Source organism: Haemaphysalis longicornis, unplaced genomic scaffold (assembly GCF_048455015.1).
Source record: "Haemaphysalis longicornis isolate Haplotype H1 unplaced genomic scaffold, Haemaphysalis longicornis Haplotype H1 scaffold_1, whole genome shotgun sequence".
In the NCBI taxonomy this organism is placed as follows: domain Eukaryota; kingdom Metazoa; phylum Arthropoda; class Arachnida; order Ixodida; family Ixodidae; genus Haemaphysalis; species Haemaphysalis longicornis.
The window spans coordinates 446,079,970-446,093,359 of NW_027526203.1; the positions used below are offsets into that span (position 1 = coordinate 446,079,970).

The following is a 13,390-nucleotide window of genomic DNA, read 5'->3' on the forward strand; positions in this document are numbered from 1 at the left end:
GTCTTTGTGTTTATTATTATTTTAAAATCTAAAATGCCCACGAGGGGAATGCTGAGCTAATGTTGTTTACTTGATTAGGATTCATTTTGCAACTTCTGCAGGTGCTGAAGTGCAATACTCGTATTTGTACATCTTTAACAATCCTCAAACATTTGGAAACGTGTTATAAGAGAGAATATGCTTCCATCATGATTAGTTTGGAAATTGCAGAAAGTTTTTCAATCCATCCCCTCATATTGCGAAACTGAAACTAAATCACATTGGTTCCGGAAATTGCTAACATTTTTTTTTATGTTGTAATTATTTATACTTTTTATTGCCAAGAAGGCCTAAGCTATACTCCTGGCAGATTTGAGGCCTCTTTTGCTGTTTTTCTTATCTTTTGCTTGATTTTGAAACCTTTGTTTACATTTTTCTCAAAACAAAGTTTTGCTTCATTTCATGTTTCTTAGTTTTTGGTTAATTTTTACTGAATGAATAATTTGAAACAACTTTGCACACCCAATAATCTCATGCAGATGTGTACAGTGAATTAGAACAACAGCAATCAAGCTCATTTTTTAACTATCTATGGTCAGAATTTGTTTACTCTATGTAGTTTTTCAAATGTTGCCTCCTTAGTATTAATCATATTGCATATATCCTAGTTCATTCTAGAGGCCACACATTTGGCCCGGTAAATGCTGTAGCTGTCTTCTATTCAGTATTTTATTATTTATTTATCATTGCCAGCGTGATTAGCAATTTTGCTCTTGGGAATTTTGCAGTGCCAGTTTTGTGGAGGAGTGGTTTTTGTGCCTGATTTGTATAACATTTTCCGACAACTTGATCTACCAAAAAATAACATTTCTGCACTTTAGATTGTTGCATAAGCTAAATAAAAAAGGCTCAATTATGAAAAAATATAATTCTGCCTTGTAGTATAAGAGAAAAAAATTTTTTAGTGACCTCTCACTTTAAAAGCAATAAAACTGTAGTGATGCGTGGTCTTCATTCGATACTTATAATGCAAGTGCAGCAAACAGCTTTCACAGAATTATCGGAGCTCGGGCTGGTTGGTAGCCCGTTATGAAACAACGGTGCAAAAATAATGCGGTGTACAATAGTAAAGAAAAATGACAGCATAGGGCTTGTCTGACAGGTGGATTTATACTAGAAAATCTGCCACAACACTGTACATCCAGATGCAGTGTGTTGAATGTTTGCTCGGAATTGGTGGCCAATCGATTGAGCTTTGATGCTGTCAGACCCTGTTTGCATGTCTACTATTTCTTGGACAGTGCCATTCAGACACGGTGACAGTAAATGAGGGGGCAAGTGTTGTGGTTCCGCTGCCCTTTGCAGGCAAGGCAAGGAAGGCGACAAACTTGGCCCTTGCACTGTGCCTGGGCTTTCTGAGCATACCTGTGGTGATCAACCTCGTCTCGCCACAACAGCAGATGAACACGTCATTCGAGCCACTGCGGTTAGTCAACACCTATGGAGCATTTGGAAGGTACTTGTGCTTACTCTTTTTTTTTTTTTAGTTCATAATCAGTACACTCACCGCTTCAGTTGTTTAAAGGAGCCATGAAGAGAAAACACAAGTTTGGTTCATTCAAAAGATTGTCTCGTTAGAATCATACTGACACCACTTTTAACGTAAACTTCGCTCAAATAAGCTACATAATTAGGAAAAACGGGAATGGTCATGCGACCCACCAGCTCATTTCCCGCAACACAACCTATGAGGTCACATGAGCTAAGCTCTGCGATTGGCGGAGGTTGGCAGAAGCAGACGCAAATTAGGTAGAGCTTACAAACTAGACGAACGAGCGATTTGCGCTTAAATTTAGGGCACATTCTTTACAAAGCAATAAGAATGATGGGACAAACAGTGGAAGTTACGAAAGCACATGTAAACATAGAAGTACTGATGCATTCTGCTGTTCGTACTGCGCACAGCATGCTTGGTTTCGCTGCACAGCACTACGGGGCTTGGGGTTGTCTCAGACGACACTGGCCGATTGACGCAAGCAACGGTGTCTTACGTGACCCCATTTGTCGAGCGAGCACTGTTTCAAGGAACGAATATTTTCTCCCAGAACAAAAACAAGCCAGGTTTAAATGCGGGCAAAAACAAACCAAACGCTTGCCACGGTATGGTGGCGCCATCTAGGTTACGGAACGTAAAGCAACGCGGGAACAAACCAACACCGCTGTACAGGGTGGAGACAACCTTTGAACGGTCCCGTGCCGCCCCAATTGGGCCAACGGGCTCAACGCGTTATTCTTTTCGTTTCCCACGAGACCTAGCAACGCGACACAGACAATATGATTCAAACTTCTTCAGTTAGCTGCGTTGCGGCGATAATTTTAGCGCGGTTTTGACACAGTGACTTGCTTCGGTGGCGAGCGAGCAACCGAAAATGGCAGCGCCAGCGTATACGTGTCTCTACCCTGTACGGCGGATGCGTGAATGAAGGTACTCTAGGCTGCAGAGCGGTCGGTTTCAGTGATGTCACTTGGGACCACGAAAACGCACGATTTAGCGGGAAAATCAAAATTTTAACCTAAATTGTTTAATTTCTCAGTGAATAAAGCACCGTTTGTATCCGGACAAGCGCTGGGGGCACTATAAAACACGAAATCTTTCGAATAAAACCAACTTGCATTTTCTCTTCATGGCTCCTTTAAGGGGGCAGTTGGGTCTTTGGGGCCGAAAAACGGTCAAAAAAAGCGTTTTCTGAAAAATGGCATTTTCGGCCTTCACGGCCATTTTTCTGTCAGTCTGTAAATCTCCTCATGAAAAGGAACCATATTTTGTTGTTATTACATTATAATAGCATTTTAAAGTGTACTCTACAGCTCAGTTGGTGCAGAATTCGATGGTGAAATGGCACTTTTCTTGCAATGCAAAGCTAGCAGTTCATCCTCAGATATCTCGGCACCCAGAGCAGGCACAACTGTACTTCTTTTTGCTTCTGATACCGAAATGTGTGGAGAATACAATGTTGGTAACAAATTTTTCAAATGAAGGCTTTGGAAAATTATTGTGTTCAATTGGCACCACCTGTGAGCCATTTCTGGCAGAGTGCGGGAGAAGCGAAGTTCACTGTGTTGTAAAATGACCAAAAATAGCTAAATCAAAAAAGTTCTTCCTACGTTGTCTTCTTTAGTCATTTATCTGCCTAGCCACGTGGTAATTGCCATTCTGTATGGAGTGGTTATTTTGTAACTGTGACCCAAAATAATGGCAATTATTCATTAATTAACTAAAAATATAATCAACTTACAAAAAATCTAATGGCACATTTGGAATCAGCACGAAAAAATCTATAATGCAGCGCAGTTTCTTTAAAATTGGTTGGTAAATAAAAAAAATAGCTCTAAGACCAGTCTGCCCCCTTAAAGGCCAACTGCACTCAAATTTCACCTCGGCCAAATTTGTTTTTAATGCGTAGTAAGTACCCCCAAATAAGCTGAGACACAAGTGGTAGCCCCGTGAAACGCCTCGTTAATCAGTCAGAAGCGTTTAAAAAGGCTCCGGCGCAGACCATTCTGCACCTGCCGGCGGATCGCGTAAACAGCCATGACGCGCCTGTGACGTTCCAGCCGACGGTGGCTTTTTCCTCTGGCCAGCCACGCAGCGGGAGAACCGGTCGAGCTCTGCTGCCCCGTGCGCGCGTAGAGCTTGCGCGCAGACATTCTCCCGAACTGGTGACCGTCCGGCCGCTCGCTGGACGGCTACAACGTCACTGCAATGGCCGCGCTCTCCTCGGTTTCGGTTTCAAAATCGCCCATTTTTGCTGGCCGCTTGCGGCGTCCACGTGCGTATTTCAGCTGTTGTATTTTGCATGTTGCTTTCTTTTTAAGCAGACTATACGGAAATAGGGTTTTCAAGAAGTCGAAATTTTGAGTGCAGTTGGCCTTTAAGACCATACCTTCGTATTCCTCCTGGCTACGTAATAAGTGTCAGTTCGTGCAAAGTTGCACGGTAAAAGCACTTTTAATGGTGCTATAATCAAATAAAAACCTTTTATGTTTCTCTGCATGTACAGGGATACGAATTTAAAAAAAAATGCAAAAATGGGGGTAAAAATTGTGTATGCCCTTTAAAAAGTATGCAGCTTGTGCAGCTGCATACCTGGAAAGGAAGTGCAGCTTGTTTTCTCCGGTGAAACACACCTACTTGAAGCACACAACATCAAAGTGGCAGTATAGTCCCTAGAAATTTGGCTAGTGTGCCGTCCAAGGCCTTCAGCGGGGCCCTTTTTGGGATGGAAGCTGCAGGCAAGCAGTACCCTGGTTGATTGCGGTGCCCTCTCACTGTACAGGCCTGTTTCGCTACTGAGACGTCTTTCTAACAACTAAAGTTTTGTTAGGATAGCTTTTCCTGGCATTATGTTTTTTGCATCTCTCTTTGTATCTGAATAAGTTTATTTAGGAATTTTATTTAGGAAGTTTATTTAGGAATTGATCATCTGCTCGCTGCAGAGTGCAGATGACAGCAGCTAAAAGGGGCGTGCAAGCAGGCAACGCTAGTTTCTCACTTTTAAGTCCTGGAAAAAAATTGTTCAGTTTCGCTTTACAAATCGTACTGAATGTAAAGAACGTTTTTCACCACCACCAGGCAAGAAAAAGTAAGTGAATAAATAATTTTGCAATAACATGTTTATTAGAACAGCAGTTTAATTCTTGAAAATTCCCTACTGGCAAACGTGGTGAATGTGCCGCATGGTGCACTGAGAGGACACTGGTCAACCTGTACGCTGTTTTTTGCGCGTTTTCATCACTGCGGCGACACACCATTGTAATGCAAAACTTCAACAAATGCTTAATTGATGTCCGCACAAGTAGTGGACATCACAGCAGGTAAGAAGTACAGAAGAACCCAAGAAGAACTGTCCAAAGTACACCAAGATGTGCTAGGCACGCACAACAAGTGAACCCAGGGTTGCTTGCTGTGTTTGTCTTCTCTGCTATGTGTGCGTATATTGATAAATAATTGGCGATTGTTATGGGCCTCGTGCGCTGGTATGGTGGCGCCACTGAATTTGAACCAGCGGCTCCCCCTGTTGATCCGCGCCGCATCTTTTGCTCGTACCGCGCTTCGCCGGTCCGCGTATCCCGTGCGCAGGGCCAGCGTGACTACGCGAAGCGAGCAGTGCGTGAACTGTTCTGCGGCTTCGAATAAATAGGAAGCCCTGAGAAATACTAAAAAATAAAGGCTACTTCACCTGCGGAAAAAAAAAAGAAACCAGACGCCAGCAACCATGTCTTCGGCATCAACGCAGAAATTCAGGCCGAAACAGGGCCCTCTACATGGTGTGATTCAAATGAATAGTTTAAAATGCAAGTGCGGCTGGGAGTAAGCAAAAAATATAGAATGTAAATTTTAATCCGTCAGCATTTTTTTGGTAATACCCCAGAGCCCAACCTTTGTATGCCTGGCATTTGCACAATAACGCACAATAGGAGATCGAAGTTAGTGCGTCGTAATAGTGTAACTGTAGACCATTTATCGAGTGAAATTAAAAATACATACAGGAAAAAGAATAAAAATGAACTTGCTATATCGAGAAGTCTGCCTATTCACAACAATCACACGATTAATAAAACAAAATTATAAAGAACCCAGAAATGCAACCTGAACAACACAAAAAATTATTAATACGCACCAAATCCCAAATGCCTTGCATTCGCACAAAAGGGCATAATTATTAAAACATTGGTCGTATAATAACGTAAATGTACGTTATATGTATAAGAAAAACTAAAAATACCAATGGAGCTAGAAATGAACTAATGGAACAAAAAGAAAACCAATCCGCTTCACTCACCTGTTTATTGATTTCAAAATAACACAAACGAGAAAAGCAAACAAAATTACGAAAAAATCAGACAAGCACCAATCTGGCCGCAATTGAAAGCCTCAAGCTGAACAGAAGCGGCATAGGAATCCATACACACGTACAATTCTATAAATTTCTAGAATTTTGTTGATATTTCACGTACATAATCCCTTGCTTCGTTTCTGTGCTCGTCAGCAAACCCAAAGCGTTTTTTTTTTTTTTTTTTTTTTTTTTTTTTTTTTTTTTTTTTTTGAGGATGCTGCTGGTAGGCTGTCTGCCGCGGCTGGGGCTAACACACGGCGACGGCGATTTTACATCGGTAGTCACGACAGCTGAGCAGAAATTGTCCACAAAGTTGCCGTGTGCGTGGGATAAGCCATCTGTGCGTTCAACGCAGGACACACAGCAGCAAATAAAGCGCTTATTTAAATGTTAGCACGACGAGCGCTATTGAAATTGTCGAACATCGAAATTAGTGTACACGTCACCCGAAAAAGGTGCCCACACAAATTCGTGATGTGAAATTCGGTTTTGCTGACGTCCCTGCGTGCGAGGGCAGCCACAAAACTGTAGAGCCAACATGTGCTCCGACAGACGCTGTTGACGAAGACATGCTGGAACCAAGCGTTGAGGTGATCAGATGGCTTCTCGGAGCGCAGCCTGCGCTCTCCTTAATAACATTCGCATAAAAACCAACATAATGTATTCTTGGGCGATGTTCCGGACTTGTTTTTGTAACTGTTGAGCTATCGGCAAACATAAAAGTAGGCAGAATTGCTTATTTTTCGCCCGGAAAGGCGCCGTTCTGTGATACCTCCGCCGCTGGGGGCGGCTGACCGCGCCGGCCCCGTACGAGCAAAATATGGCGCCGCGGCTGCCAGGAGGCGTTGCCTGTGCCGCTCAAGTAGCAGCGCACGAGCCCTATACAAAACGGCAAATAAACTCATATTTACTGCAGAACAGTATGAAATAACTTGCGCAGACAGTACTATAAAACCTATTTGTAAAATCACAACAAGCTTTGCTTGTGGCAGACTTAATTCGGTTTGCAAACAATGTGCCTCTGAAATGCGAAAATCGCGACGTTCGTAGGCCATGTAGACATTTCCAAGCATTGCGAAGCTCACAAGTGCGAATGTTCGTTCCATCGAATTCGCAGACGAAAAACGTACCATGTAGAACGGGCTTTAGTGTCATAAAATATCAGTTTGTACTTCTGAACTTCGAAATAGTATGGGAATATTAGAAGTTTTCAAATGCTACCGTTCGAACTGATCCAAAGTTGAATATTCCATTATTTGTTTCAGAATTGAATGTTTCAAATATTCACACATTTCTGTTCGTTTTGCATTTTTATCTGCATGCCTTTAGGCAGTAATAAGGAGTAATTTTTTTAAATGTGACTTTGTTATAGCAGTGGTTTACTGTACGTTAGCTTTACAAGTGAAAGCCATTGATACTTATGCTTTTATATTGATGACAAAGGTCTGGTGGCCCTACATAAAAAGGTTTTTAGCGTGTGGTGAAATTTAGTGTGCATGGAGCTTGTGAATGGTGACTCCTTTTTCCTCAACAACTTTTTTCTAGCATCACAAAAACTCGGAAGGAAGTCGTACTTCAGGGCACCCACAGCAGTGACCCAAACAACAAGAGTGCCGTGTGGGAAGAGTACGAGTTCTTGTGCAAGCCCGGCAGTGTCTTCAGGCGTCCATGCGTCATTACCCCGTACCACTACAGGCTGGATTGGCTCATGTGGTTTGCTGGCTTTCAGGTGTGTCTTGCGGTTCATATTGGGCACAGTGGACATGCAGGCATTTGTGGACATTGAGTGTGTCATTATCCTCCTGTTGTGCTGTGTTAAAAGTAAGTCGGGAGCAGAAAATGACACTACATATCTGCTTTTGTGTATTTTCAGGACTACCAGAGCCACCCGTGGCTGTTCCACTTGATTTCAAAACTGCTGGTCAATGACAAAGAGATTTCTGAAATACTCTCGAAGAACCCTTTCTTGGAAAGGCGGCCACCAAGGCAAGTGATTGCATCTGATGCTTTTCTCATGATTTGTGGTCTGGTGAAGCGCTGAAAGACAAACGTGAATAAATTCAGAGCCCAAGCTTGTTTCCGTGCGGAAAACAGCATAGGTCACTGGTTCGTAGCCTTGTGTGTGCCACAAACTACCCTCCCACCTTGTGAACTGGGAAGGAGGGGCTCCTCACAGGGCAGTGGGGGAGCATGTTGACAAGGGAAAGTATAGATGCACTAGCAGGATGGTGCCTCGCTGCACACCACTTGCCATCACAAGCAGTCTTTTGAACCTTTTTTTTATCTTTTTTTATTAAATGCAAATGACGCATTTTCTGCCACTTCTGAGTGAATGTATCTGCAACCCATTCTTGGCATCCCGCAAAATGCAAGGACTCACAGTGAGCAAAGGCAGATGTGGTTACGTACGCTGCCATAGCGGCACCCTTTCTCTGCGACTTTGCAGCTTCTTGGGGCGTGTATGTACGGTACTATTGGTGGGAGGCGTGTCGCGAGACGGGCGTTTTGGCAAACTGGCAGCCGGTGTGGCCTTGATGTGCTGGGCAGTGCAAGGCCAGTGTCAGTTGATGGCTAGTAGGTGTGGGAAGGTTATTGGTCGTGTGTTTGTACCTTGACATGTTCAGATTCGTACCTTCTTTTAATGCGAAAGCATTAAATGCCCCATTATGTGAAAATCTGGCACCCGGTATTAGTGTGACTGTGTGGTGGTTCCAAAAATGGCTGATGACGAATGAGAATGAAAGTGAAAAAAATTGGGTGAATTTGTATCTGGGATTTGACCTGGGGCCTGCGAAATGCAGGTAAAGCACGCATACCCTGCGTCACGGCTGATCTTTCACTCTCGCAAACTAAAGGTGAACCTAGTGATTGCGTTGTGGCCTTTTTGTGAGAATTGGCTGTCTCACAATATTTGGTGGGGCTAGTAACCTGACAGCAGTACGAGGAAGCTAACGAAAACGGGCACTCTCCTCATCCTCCTGTCGAGTTTCTTGCGCTGCTTTTTTTTTTTTCTCCCTCATTAGGTATGAACCAAACAGCACGGCTTCACACCTTAGTGCGTCACTATAGCCAGCTGTGGTCATTTAGGTTTGTGTCCAAGCACTTCCCTATCCTTATGTGCTGCAAATACTGGTGCTCTTCTCCCAAGGGAAGCACAAAGACATCTCGCTTGAGGAGCTTTCATGTGGGATTTGGGGCAGTAGCATGATCTACAGCAAAATAGTCGCCCTTTTAGGACCACTTTGAGTGATCCTGTCGTCAATGCCAAAATGAGGTCACTTTCAAAAGGAGCAGTCTTTCTTGCCCACACAGTGCCCATTACTTTTTGCACTAAGTGCTGGTGATGCCACCCGGCAGAGCCAACAAGTTGATATTTTAAGGGTATCAAGGAAAACAAGGAAGCATGCACCTGTGCATTTTTGGTTGGGGACAATCTGGTTCATTCTTTCTGCTAGTGCACCTACTTCGGTTACAGCACTGGGATCTTATGGCTCATTGTGCTGATCTCATCATTAGTGCAGGATGTGAAGTTGACCTTCATTTGACCTTGACCTCCGTTTGATCAGTTTTAGGCATAAAAGAAATGTGCGTTTTTCTGCAAGTAAAATGCGAGAGAGATGGGGCCCTCTTTTTACGGATATAGAGTGACCCCATCTATATACATCAAAAGAGGGCCCCATCTGAGATGGCTTTTAGATGGTTTGCATGTAAAAACATAGTAGAGTAAACTTGACCTTCCCCTGCAATGCTATTGTGTGTGAAGTTATTTGTGGGTTATTTATGAGAAAACTCTGCTGAACACCTGAAATGATAGTAAAAAAAAAAAACGGAGTAAACGCAATTGTTCTTTTGGAGCAACGTTATAAGCAGAGAAGTGTGTGCGTGTATGTGTACCCATGTGAATCCCGCCTCACTGACAGTTTCATATTTCTGGCTTCGAGTCCCAAAGCATGTAGAGCATTTAAATAACTGCTACATTACATTTAAACATTTTTCATTTTGGATTTGTAATATAATCGGTTTCAGGGGCTTACATGTGCCATGGCAACTTCTTTTTCTCTTTAGTGTGGCCTTCTGCAAGATTTGTCAGCCTCTAAATTTGTGCATTGTTTGTTCTCTGCAGGTATATCAGAGCAGAGCACTACCGGTACAAGTATGCCCCCATGGGAAGTCCCCAGGCACAAGCTGGTCAGTGGTGGATCCGCAAACGCGTTGGGACTTACATTTATCCGGTTTCTCGATCCAGCTTGGAGCCACTGGTGAAGAACTTTGGCTGGAAAGTTAAATCTAACTGAATTCAACCTTGCTGTGCCAGGGAACTTTTGTGTGTGTATGCAAGCTGTGACATCGAACATTGTTGTTTCATGTGTTTGAATGAAGTAAAACACTGCTTTTCTTTTTTTTCCTGCCTGTTGTGGCTATTTCTGAAGAGGAGGGACAAACCTGCATGGCATTGGCCTTTGCTTATTGCACAGTTTTTAACCCCTTTAAGCTTTGTAAGTACCCTCGCTGCTCTTCGGTTTGATGTCCTTTTTGTTTGCGGGAAATGCCTGTTGTCATTTGTTTGTGCTTGACCATAACAATAGCAGGAGCTAGTTACCCATCAAAAGACCTTGCTGTTTGAATGCGTTGATGGGTGTTACTAGCTATCAGCCACGATGTCTGAGCCTTGGAGCAAGATAAACAAAAGTGCTGAATGTAGACTCGAGAAACAAGGCTGACGACTACTATACTCCCTAATGCGAAATGTGTCCGCAGCGCGAACTGCAGTCTTCTCAGCCATGGGGCATAGCTGCTGCATCTCGGGAAGTTATCGCATGATCAGTGAACGCAAAGCGGCGCGTGCTGCTCTGCCGTTATCTCGCAATGCATCGCTGCTACCGAGTATCTTGTTGTAAATCACGTTTGAACCTCCCGCGCAAATGTCATGTGGTTCGGATGAGCCACGCAACGTGGACGACGCCAAAGGACTGATGTACCGGTATCATGGAGCATGTGGGCTCATGATTTCCTGTGGGCTCATTATCGGTGGCGTCTTCGTTCTCTCGGTTATCTCGTAGCGCCGCCGCCAGAGAGCGTCCCTCGCCACCTTGGCATACCACCCTCCCCTTCATGCTCTCGCCACACTTTCGTCCTCCATTTTCCTTCTGTCTTCGGTGTTCCCTTCATTCGCTCAGTTACGAGGCCGGCAACGGCACCAAACCACAGTAGTGGATGCCTAAAGGGGCCATGCAGACAAAATACAAGTTTGTTTTATTCAAAAAGATTTCGTGTTTTATAGTATATAGTATAGTATTTCGTGTTTTATAATTCATGAAGGAGGAAGTAAATTTCTTCCCAGCCTGCAAGTGCTGAAGGAGAGAAGTATGGGGGTTTTTAACTCAAGTCCAAAGCATTCAAATGAGGCAGTTGGGTAAATTTTTCTTTGCTCTGAGAAACGGCGGCATTCGAACAAATAGTGTTCTAAAGATTCGGGTTGATTACAAAACAGGTGCACATGCATCTGTTAGTGTCAATCCAGACTAGTTCAGATATCCGTTTAATTTTGGAAGGGTACCTCGTGGCTGTGAGAGCCACTTAAAATTGGCGGAAAACACAAAACAATGAATTCCATTTAAATTCTGAGTGAGCATACTCTGGTTTATCCAGGGTAGTGTTGGATTGCCTACTGAGCAAAAGATATTGCTGAAGATGTGCCGCAGTTACGTTTGTCAAATTTGGACGCACATGTAACGCCTAAGGCGAAACCCACCGAGGCATTTCTTGTACTTTTCATCCTTTTTCTTTCTCTCGTGACCATCCATGTGCTGCTCACTTGGATTATTCAAGTGCAGTTTTTATAACAGACCACCTGTCTCTTTGTGCTTCATTTGATAAACCTGAGGAATCTATTCATTTAAAAACCTTCTGGCATTTTTTTCCACACATAATTTCTGTGCGCGTTGTGGGTATCGGACTTAGCGACACTGCAGGTGCTTTAGCTCATTTCAATTTATAAGGCTCAGCAGTGCATGCCCCAATCTGACATACATAATTGTGGCCCGCTTGCGATGCTATTTTCTGCTGAGTGGCCGATCCAGCACTGTCCTGGGTAGAGCAGAGTATGAGCGCTTAAAATTCAAATGGAACTCGTCCCTCTGCCTTTCCCGCCAATGTAAAGTGTCTTACACAGCCCTGAGAAGCTGCCATCCTAATTTAAACTAATCCAAAATTTAAATTAAATCATTTAAATTTTAATCCTAATTTAAAACAGCAGGTGATTTCATGGTAGCTTATTTAGTGGCTCTGGTTGCCTGCGTACGTGCATGTATGTGGTGTCAACTTAACACATAAATTGAGTTGCTCCACCTTTTTGGTGTTTACATGCAAGGGGTAGAACGTGGCGAAACCAGCTGTGCATCTGCCAGCAGCCACATGACTGCGATACAATTAGCACACGCACCACCAGAAAGGCACCACAAACTAGGGATGGGGCAGACGACATTGTTCTTTTAGCTGATAACCAAACCGATATGCAGCGGCTAATAAATATTTGCGGCCAGGAAGCCACTGACCTCGGATTAAATTTCAGTGCAGAAAAATCAGGAATAATGGTTTTCAATGACGCTACCACCGACGTAGTGTCTATCCAGCAAGGCGAATTACCTAGAGTGAAGGAATACAGGGTGTTGCGACGATAACTGGAACACTTTAGAAATTTTTCCTGAGCGATCCGCCGCTCTGTTCGCGCTCAAACTTCACACAAAGGTCGCATTTTGTGGTCTATTTTGTTTGACACCGGGAACAACAACGGTACTTACCTGTTTATTCTGACAATAAATAAAAACGATTTTCGCCTATGGGAAAATGGCCGCTGATTTGGACGTGCGAGCCAGCGCAAGTTGATGTTGGAACGACGGAACCACCTGCAGAGTGAAACGCATGTTTGGGATTCACGTACGGAGCCAAATGGTGCAGCAAACGATCAGAAAATGCACCTAGAAATGAGCTAACAGACGATCAGAAAACCCGGTTTTCTGGCTCGCACGTCCAAATCGCCGCCATTTTCCCATAGGCGAAAATCGTTTTTATTTATTTTCAGAATAAACAGGTAAGTACCGTTGTTGTTCCCGGTGTCAAACAAAATAGACCACAAAATGCGACCTTTGTGTGAAGTTTGAGCGTGAACAGAGCGGCGGATCGCTCAGGAAAAATTTTTAAAGTGTTCCAGTTATCGTCGCAACACACTGTATAAATATTTGGGAGTGTGGATAAACGAAGGGGATAACTACTTAAGTACTCACGAGGAGCAACTTAAGGTTAAGGGAAAGCGAAACGCAGCTATAATGAAGCATAGAGCTCTGTGGGGGTATAACAAATATGAAGTAGTAAGAGGAATGTGGAAAGGAGTAATGGTTCCGGGTCTCACGTTTGCGAATGCTGTACTCTGCTTAAAATCAGACGTTCTATCAGGCCTTGAAGTAAACCAGAGAACGGCAGGACGTTTGGCCTTAGGCGCGCATGGAAAAACAACT

At 43.6% G+C, this 13,390-nt stretch overlaps 1 protein-coding gene across 1 annotated transcript in view; it reads left to right on the forward strand.

The window, feature by feature from the left end:
* LOC144155897 (uncharacterized) overlaps positions 1-13,390 on the forward strand; it is a 58,447-nt gene that overhangs the window by 10,277 nt on the left and 34,780 nt on the right. Inside the window, exons 6-10 of the mRNA XM_077687604.1 lie at positions 1,345-1,495; positions 7,422-7,605; positions 7,750-7,862; positions 10,000-10,064; positions 10,307-10,372. Of these exons, the coding sequence (XP_077543730.1) occupies positions 1,345-1,495; positions 7,422-7,605; positions 7,750-7,862; positions 10,000-10,064; positions 10,307-10,372 (579 nt within the window). The remainder of the gene's footprint in view (positions 1-1,344; positions 1,496-7,421; positions 7,606-7,749; positions 7,863-9,999; positions 10,065-10,306; positions 10,373-13,390) is intronic.